The sequence below is a fragment of the Chlorocebus sabaeus genome, chromosome 6, assembly GCF_047675955.1.
Source record: "Chlorocebus sabaeus isolate Y175 chromosome 6, mChlSab1.0.hap1, whole genome shotgun sequence".
Taxonomy (NCBI): Eukaryota; Metazoa; Chordata; class Mammalia; order Primates; family Cercopithecidae; genus Chlorocebus; species Chlorocebus sabaeus.
Window position 1 is genome coordinate 46491747 of NC_132909.1, and position 9067 is coordinate 46500813.

Genomic DNA, 9067 nt, shown 5'->3' on the forward strand with positions numbered 1-9067 from the left:
CGACTTAATCCCAGCTACTTGGGAGGCAGAGGCAGGAGAATCGTTTGAACCTGGGAGGCGGAGGTTGCAGTGAGCTGAGATCGAGCCATGCACTCAAACCTGGGGGATAAGAGAGAGACCTTCTCAAAAAAAAAAAAAAAAAAGTTTAAAATTAAAAAAAATAAAATAATAATAATAATAAAAATTTTTAAATTAAAATGTCATCACTATGTATCACCAACACGTGTATCTGACAGTGCTGGTGGCCACCAGGACAAAAATCACAACAGGGAGTGTGACTGGATACAGCGGGTGAAGTGCTGCCTCCGCACAGATGTTGTCACGGGCGGCTTAGGTGGGATGTGCTTTAATCACCGGCTAACCAAGGCAGCTTCATCCTGTTAGCACCTCAATCAGGGTCGCTCACCTACTGCACTCTTGACATCAGGGGGCCACAGCATTCTTTGCAGTTGGGGGCCACCCAGTGCATTCCATAATATGGAGAATATGGAGCAGGGTTCCTGGCCTCCACCCACTCACAATACCAGTTGCACCTGTCACCCACCCCCTAGTTATGACAGCCAAAATGTCACCAGACACTGCCAATGTCCCCTGGGGGGCAGAGTTGGAAACTATAGACCTAAATGAAACATGACTTGCTTTTCCACATAAGAATTGACATTGGGCCAGGCATGGTCGCTCACACCTGTAATCCCAGCACTTTGGGAGGCCGAGTGAGGAGGATTGCTTGAGCCCAGTTTGAGGACGGCCTGGGCAACATAGTGAACCCTTCCCCAATTTTTAAATTTTAAAATTTTTTTTTTTTTTTAAAGCCAAAAACAATCGACAATGAAAAATGACTTTGTTGTACTTACTTCCTGTTCCAAATCGGAGTTCTCACTGACAACTGGAGACAGATCGCCAAGCGATAAAATATTTATTCTAAACTCTGTAATTAAAACATTAGTATAGCATTTGAATTTACTCCTTTATTTACTCCATAATTTTTTTTAAATCTTACACGTTTCTTTCTTTTTTTTTTTTTTTTTTGAGATAGAGTCTCACTCTGTCACCCAGGCTGGAGTGCAGTGGCACGATCTTGGCTCACCACAACCTTCGCCTCCCAAGTTCAAGTGATTCTCTCACCTCAGCCTCCTGGGTGGCTGGGAGTGCAGGTGCCTGACACCTCGCCCAGCTAATTTTTCTATTTTTAGTACAGATAGGATTTCACCATTTGGCCAGGCTGATCTCAAATTCCTGGCCTCAAGTGATTCGCCTGCCTCGGCCTCCCAAAGTGCTGGGATTACAGGTGTGAGCGCGGCCGGCCTAATATCCCACAAATGTTTAGAAAGATATGAAGATATGCAGTCCCTATCCTCAAAAAACCAGCCCAAGGGTCCACACACCTTTTCTCTATAGGACAAGGCAGGGCAGTGGTTCACACCTATAATCACAGCATTTTGGGAGGCTGAAGCACAATGATCGCTTGAGCCCAGGAGTCTGAGACCAGCCTGGGCAACATAGTGAGACCCCATCTCTACAAAAAAATTAAAACATTACCCTGGCATGGTGACATGCACCTGTAGCCCCAGCTACTCAGGAGGCTGAGGCCAGAAAATCTCTTGAGACCAGAAATTCAAAGCTGCAGTGAACAATGATCACACCACCGCACTCTAGCCTGGAGCACAGAGAGACCCTGTCTCTAAAAAATAATAATAATCCGCTGGGCACGTTGCCTCACACCTGTACTCCCAGCACTTTGGGAGGCCGAGGCGGGCGGATCACGAAGTCAGGGGATCAAGACCATCCTGGCTAACATGGTGAAACCCCGTCTCTACTAAAAATACAAAAAAATTAGCTGGGCGTGGTGGCAGGTGCCTGTAGTCCCAGCTACTCGGGAGGCTGAGGCAGGAGAATGGTGTGAACCCGGGAGGCGGAGCTTGCAGTGAGCCGAGATCGCGCCACTGCACTCCAGCCTGGGCGACAGAGCGAGACTCCGTCTCAAAAAATTATCATCATCATCAATATCATCATCGTCATCCTCATCGTCGGGCATGGTGGCTCACGCCTGTAATCCCACACTTTGGGAGGCAGAGATGGGTGGATCAACTGAGGCCAAGAGTTCAACACCAGCCTGGCCAACATGGTAAAACCTGGTCTCTATGAAAAATACGAAAATTAGCCAAGTGTGGTGGTGAGCGCCTGTAGTCCCAGCCACTCAGGAGGCTGAGGCAGGAGAATCGCTTGAACCTGGAGTCGGAGGTTGCAGTGAGCGAAGATCACGCCACTGCACTCCAGTCTGGGTGACAGAGCAAGGCTCTGTCTCAAAAATAACAATCATAATAAATAATAATAACAACAATGATACAAAATAAAAGGCTAGCTGGGAAATTTCCAGCTTTTGGGGACAGACTGTCCGTTGTGACTACTCAGCTCCACTGTCACAGTGTGAAAGCAGCCATAGACAATGTGTAAAGGAAGGAGCGTGGCTGCCTGCTGAGAAAGCTTTATAAAGACAGAAGACAGTCTGGGCACAGTGGCTCACGCCTGTAATCCCAGCACTTTGGGAGGCCAAGGTGGGCGGATCACCTGAGGTCAGGAGTTGAAGACCAACCTGGCCAACGTGTTGAAATCCCGTCTCTACTAAAAATAGAAAAATTAGCTGGGTGCAGTGGCGGGCGCCTGTAATCCCAGCTACTCAGGAGGCTGAGGCAGGAGAATTGCTCGAATCCGGGAGGCGGAGGTTGCAGGGAGCCAAGATACGCCATTGCACTCCAGCCTGGGCAACAAGAGCAAAACTCTGTCAAAAAAAAAAGAAAAAAAAAAGACAGAAGACAGGGCCAGGCACCGGGGCTCACATCTATAATCCCAGCACTTTGGGAGGCCGAGGCGGGCAGATCATGAGGTCAGGAGTTCAAGACCAGCCTGACCAACATGGTGAAACCCATCTCTACTCAAAATACAAAAAATTAGCCAGGCGTGGTGGTGCACACCTGTAGTCCCAGCTACTTGGGAGGCTGAGACAGGAGCATCACTTGAACCTGGGAGGCAGAGATTATAGTGAGCCGAGATCGCGCCACTGCACTCCAGCCTGGGTGACAGAGGGAGACTCTATCTCAAAAAAAAAAAAAAAAAAGACAGAAAATAGGCCTAGTAGCCCCTGGTCCAGACAGATTAGCAGCTGATCAGAGTGCACTGTTGGAAGTTGCTGAGAACTACGCATGTGGTATAAGGGGTGGGAGGTGGCAGGGCACTCAGCCAGCTGGGGGGAAACAGGGGGAAGACTGTGGAGCAGGGGCAGACCTGAGACATGGCCCCAAAGCATCCTATGTTGTCATTTACAGCACGTCAATAGACTGTGAGTTCTGAAAAGAAGAGTTCTAAATTATATATACGGATGTAGTACAGCAAGTGAAAAGCACTGTAGAGTCTTAGGGTGGTGGCCAGCGTCTGAACCAAGTGTGTGCCGGGACCCAGGAGTATGGGGTTCTCTGTGGAGATTCTGGTGCTCCAACAGGTTTTTGGGTTTAAAAAAATTTTTTTTTAGAGATGGAGTCTTGCTCTGTCACCCAGGCTGGAACACAGTGGTGTGTTCACAGCTCACCGCAGCCTCCAATTCCCAGGCAGGCTCCAATTCTCAGGCTCAAACGATCCTCCTGCCACAGCCTCCCGCGTAGCTGGGACTACAGGTGTGCACAACCACACCCAGTTAATTTTTGTATTTTTTGTAAAGACAGGGTTTCACCATGTTGCCCAGGCTGGTCTCAAACTCCTCCTGCCTAAGCTTTCCAAAGCACTGGGATTGCAGGCATGAGCCACCAGGCCTAGCCTCCAACAGCTTCCAACAGGTTTAAATTGACTCCAGAGATGAGCTGGAGGTGTGGTGGTTCACACTTGTCATCCCAGCACTTTGGGAGGCCAAGGCAGGCAGATCACCTGAGGCCAGGAGTTCAAGATCAGTCTGGACAACACGGTGAAACCTGGTCTCCACAAAGAGTACAAAAATGAGCCCGCTGTGGTGGCACACGCCTGTGGTCCCAGCTGGTCAGGAGGCTGAGGCAGGCGGATTGCTTGAGCCTGGGAGGTAGAGGCTGTAGTGAACCATGATCATGCCCACTGCATTCCAGCCTGAGCGACAGAGCAAGACCCTGTCTCAGAATTAAATAAATAAATACATAAATAAAGATAGCACAAAAATCTGACTCGGCCCCTCAACCAGACAAGAAAGTTGGAAAGCTGAGTGCGTGATGTGACTCAAAATACCCTGCCTGTGGCAATGCCCCGTGACCACTGCATCGGGGACTCTAAAGGTGGCCCCACCCTTCCTGCCCAAGGTACTGGGCTTTGCACCGGGACCGGGATTACCATCGAGGCTGTTATCAGCACCTTCTGAGACCGGTTCATCCACAGGCTCAGCCTCACTCCTTCCAGGGGAGGACGCAAGCTTGACGTGCCCCATTCTTAAAGACGCTGATTTTGAAAAGGCGCCTGTGATGGAAACTGACGGTGTGTGGGAGGTGGTGTCACCGGAAACGTGACTCTGTGGGGAGTCTGCTCTTGAGCGAGCGCTGTGAACAGTTCTCTCTACTGCCAGGGAGGTTGGCAGGTGTGATGTCTGAGACGGCTTTGCGCTGGAGAGTTCCACACTGGGCACAGTAAATGCTCTCGGCTGAGATGGGACCTGATATAAAACACTTGAAATTAACAAACTTATGACAACTAAGGTTTTTGTGGGGGTTTTGTTTGTTTGTTTTGTTTGTTTTTTGACAGGGTCTCACTCTGTTGCCCAGGCTGGAGGGCAGTGGCTCAATCATAGCTCACTGCAGCCTCGACATCCTGGGCTCAAGCGATCCTCTCACCTCAGCCTCCCCAGCAGCTAGGACTACAAGCATGCGCCACCACACCTGGCTAATTTTTTTTTTTTTTTTTTTTTTTTTGGTAGGAATAGGTTTTGCCATGTTGCCCAGACTGGCCTTGATCACAGCTGAAGCATCTACCCACCTAAGCTTCCCAAAGCCCTGGGATTACAGGTGTGAGCCACCATATCTGGCTGATACCTAAGTTCTTATGGTTCAACAGACAGTGCAATTAGTGGGGAGCATGAGACCAACACCACAGGGATCACATTTTTCTCTTACTGCATCCCCTTTCTCTCTTCATTTCTGAAAGTCACGGTACAATATTTAGGTAAGATAATATTGGGAGTAGAAAATATTCCGCCAGGCTGGGCGTGGTGGCTCACGCCTGTAATCCCCGCAGTTTGGGAGGCTGAGGAGGGCAGATCACGATGTCAAGAGATCAAGACCATCGTGGCCAACATGGTGAAGCCTCATCTCTACTAAAAATACAAAAATTAGCTGGGCGTGGTGGCATGCACCTGTAATCCCAGCTACTCGGGAGGCTGAGGCAGAATTGCTTGAACCAGGGAGGCAGAAGTTGCAGTGAGCTGAGATCGGGCCACTGCACTCCAGCCTGGCGATAAAGCGTCGCAGCTACTTGAAAGGCAGAGGTGGGAGGATCACTAGAGCCTGGGAGGCAGAGGTTGCAGTGAGCTGAGATTGCACCACTGCATCCTCCAGCCTGCGTGACAGAGCAAGAACCTGTCTTAAAAAAAAAAAAAAGTTGGGTATGGTGCCTCACGCCTGTAATCCTAGCACTTTGAGAGGCCAAGGTGGGTGGATCATCTGAGGTCAGGAGTTGGAGACCAGCCTGACCAACACAGAGAAACCCCGTCTCTACTAAAAATACAAAATTAGCCAGGCATGGTGGTACATGCCTGTAATCCCAAACTCAGGAAGGCTGAGGCAGGAGAATTGCTTGAACCCGGGAGGTGGAGGTTGCGGTGAGCCGAGATCACACCACTGCACTCTAGCCTGGGTAACAAGAGTGAAACTTGGTCTCAAAAAAAAATATATATATATATATATATACACATATATATAAAATTAGCCAGTCACCAGCTGGGCATAGTAGCTCATGCCTGTAATCCCAGCACTTTGGGAGGCTGAGGCAGGCAGATCACCTGAGGTCAGAAGTTCGACACCAGCCTGACCAACACGGAGAACGCACATCTCTACTAAGCATACAAAATTAGCAGGGCGTGGTGGCGCATGCCTATAATTCCAGCTACTTGGGAGGCTGAGGCAGGAGAATCGCTTGAATCCGGGAGGCGGAGGTTGTGGTGAGCAGAGGTTGCGCCATTGCACTCCAGCCTGGGCAACAAGAGCGAAACTCCATCTCAAAAAAAAAAAAAAAATTAAATTAAATTAAATAAATAAAAATAAATTTACCAAAAAAAAAAAATCTTACCGAAAATAGTTTTCTTTCTTCTTCCTCACTGATGTTAACACTGCTGAAGCCTTGACTCGTCTTTTTTTCTCTAGAAGAGTCCATCAAGCTTCCTAGCAATACTTTCATTTCTTCTTCGTCACTGTCTGGAGAATCAAATGTTCTAGCAGGTTCTTTCTGTTTGGGGGTTTGCAAAGTCCTCTCTTTCCCAACAGGTGCTTCAGGGGATATGTTTTCAACAGATGGTTGTTTCTTCTTCAGAAACCTACTGACCTTTGTGTTCTGTGCATTATTTTCGGTGACAGGAAGTTCACGGGCTTGATTCTGGGAAGTTTTGTCTGTGTTCTGGGACGCAAGTTTGATTGCACCCCCAGAAAGGATTCTGTCAGCTCTCTTTGGAAGACTGGCATTGGTGGTCGTTGAGTCAGATTCTGTGTCAGACAAATTCCTCTGCAGCTTCCGATTCATGATCCGGGTTTCCAGCTGGGCCAGCTTCATGAGTGCGGCATTGGCTCGGATCCTGGAGTCAGTGGTGGGCGGTCTACTTGAAGCAAGGCTGGGTCCACTCCCCAGTACAGGGTTCTCTTTCAGGAGTAAGTGTTTCTCACCTAGAGTTTGGTTTCTTTTTAGAAATCTGCTATGACCAGGTGCTATTTTGGTAAGATTTCTACTGATCTGGAAGTTTCTGATTTCTTCCATTGTTGAATCTTCTAAGGAAGTGTCACTGAAGTCACCAAAAACATCGCGCATGGGACAGCTGGCTTTCCTTGCAGAAGCCATTCTGTGGGGGAAGGGGAGACAATTTTGCATAAGAGTACCTGCTGTTTGGGCCGGACGCTGTGGCTCACGCCTGTAATCCCAGCACTTTGGGAGGCCCAGGCGGGCGGATCACGAGGTCAGGAGATCGAGACCATCCTGGCTAACATGCTGAAACAATGTAACTATCCATTAATTAGTGAATGGATTACAAACTATGGTCCATCCATACAGTGGAATACTGTTCAGCAATTTAAAACACAAATACTAGGCCGGGCGCGGTGGCTCAAGCCTGTAATCCCAGCACTTTGGGAGGCTGAGACGGGTGGATCACGAGGTCAGGAGATCGAGACCATCCTGGCTAACACGGTGAAACCCCATCTCTACTAAAAATACAAAAAAATTAGCCGGGCGTGGTGGCAGGCGCCTGTAGTCCCAGCTACTCGGGAGGCTGAGGCAGGAGAATGGCGTGAACCCAGGAGGCGGAGCTTGCAGTGAGCCGAGATAGTGCCACTGCACTCCAGCCTGGGCGACAGAGCAAGACTCCGCCTCAAAAAAAAAAAAAAAAAAAAACACACAAATACTAATATTATAGCATGCAGGAATCTCAAATACATCATACTAAGGGAAAGTAGCCGAGCCGGACCCGGTGGCTCATGCCTATAATCCCAGCACTTTGGGAGACCGAGGCAGGTGCATCACGATGTCAGGAGTTCGCGACCAGCCTCACCCACATGGTGAAACCCTATCTCTACTAAAAATACAAAAATTAGCGGGGCATGGTGGCGTGCGCCTGTAATCCCAGCTACTCAGGATGCTGAGGCAGGAGAATTGCTTGAACCTGGGAGGAGGAGTTTGCAGTGAGCTGAGATCACGCCACTGCACTCCAGCCTGGGTGATAGAGCGAGACTCTGTCTCAAAAAAAAAAAAAAAAAAAAAAAAAAGGAGCCATACACTAAACTCCACACACCCTATCATTTCATCTGTAAGAACTGTCAAGAAAATGCAAACCAATAAACTCAGAAAGCAGATCAGGCCGGTGCTGTGGCTCACGCCTATAATCCCAGCACTTTGGGAGGCCAAAGCTGGCAGATCAAGTGAGGTCAGGAGCTCGAGATCAATGTAGCAAACATGGTGAAACCCCATCTCTACTAAAATTACAAAAAATTAGCCAGAGTGCAGTGGCATGATCACCAGCTTCGACCTCCTGGACACAAGCAATCCTGCCTCCCGCCTCAACATCCCGAGTAGCTAGGACTGTAGACGCGAGCCACTACACCTGGCTAATTTTTTATTTTTATCTTTTTTAGAGATGGGGTCTCGCCATGTTGCCCAGGCTGGTCTGGATCTCCTGGCCTCAAGTGATCCTCCCGCCTCTGCCTCCCAAAGTGCTGGGATTCCAGGAGTGAGCCACCACCCCCCGCCTGACGCAAAGTTCTAAAGCTGGATGAACTGGATGATGGCGACGACTTCACAGCTTTGTAGATTTACTAAAAATAACGGAGTCGTCAGCTTAAAAGAGGCGAACACTATGGTATGTAAATAAAGGCTCAACAAAGTTGTTAAAAACCAACAAACCAAAATTTGAAAACCCTGGCGCCCATCAGATCATCCTGCTCTTCTCCCCAGCTATGAAGCGACCCGCCCAGGACCACGCTCCAATAGACTCCAAGCAGAGAAACTGAGGCGCGGGACCATCCTGCAGCTGCCCAACCAGCTCAGCCACGGATAAGGCCCCATTTCCCCGTATCCCCCTCGCGAGCCCGGACGCCCAGCCAGGTCACCTCCCCACCAGCCCTACCGACCTCCTCCTACGCCGTCCATTCGCAGAGGCAGCCGCCACATTCAGGCCTGAGGGACCGGTTGCCCTGAGCAACACAGCCAGAGCAAAAGAGACTATATCTCCCGGCAAGCACCGCGTCCCGCAGACCAATGGCGTCCCGAATCACAATCGCGAGGCATCATGGGAGCGGTAGTTCCCGGGCGGGCCCGACGTGCCTAGCGCCGCAGCTACCAATGGGACCCTCAGGTCATAATCGCGAGT

At 49.5% G+C, this 9067-nt stretch overlaps 1 protein-coding gene across 5 annotated transcripts in view; it reads right to left on the minus strand.

Annotated features, from left to right (window-relative positions):
- C6H19orf44 (chromosome 6 C19orf44 homolog) overlaps positions 1 to 8905 on the minus strand; it is a 24425-nt gene extending 15520 nt beyond the window's left edge. For 2 of the 5 annotated variants that reach the window (XM_037992414.2, XM_073016828.1), the window contains exons 1-4: positions 8829 to 8891; positions 6289 to 7048; positions 4345 to 4660; positions 855 to 928 (exon numbers count right to left, since the gene is read on the minus strand). In XM_037992414.2, the coding sequence (XP_037848342.2) occupies positions 855 to 928; positions 4345 to 4660; positions 6289 to 7047 (1149 nt within the window). In that variant the 5' untranslated portion in view covers position 7048; positions 8829 to 8891. Of the gene's footprint in view, positions 1 to 854; positions 929 to 4344; positions 4661 to 6288; positions 7049 to 8828 lie in introns of all 5 variants that reach the window. The other 3 variants (XM_037992410.2, XM_037992415.2, XM_037992413.2) reach the window with 3 other exon arrangements.
- Positions 8906 to 9067: the final 162 nt, after the last annotated feature.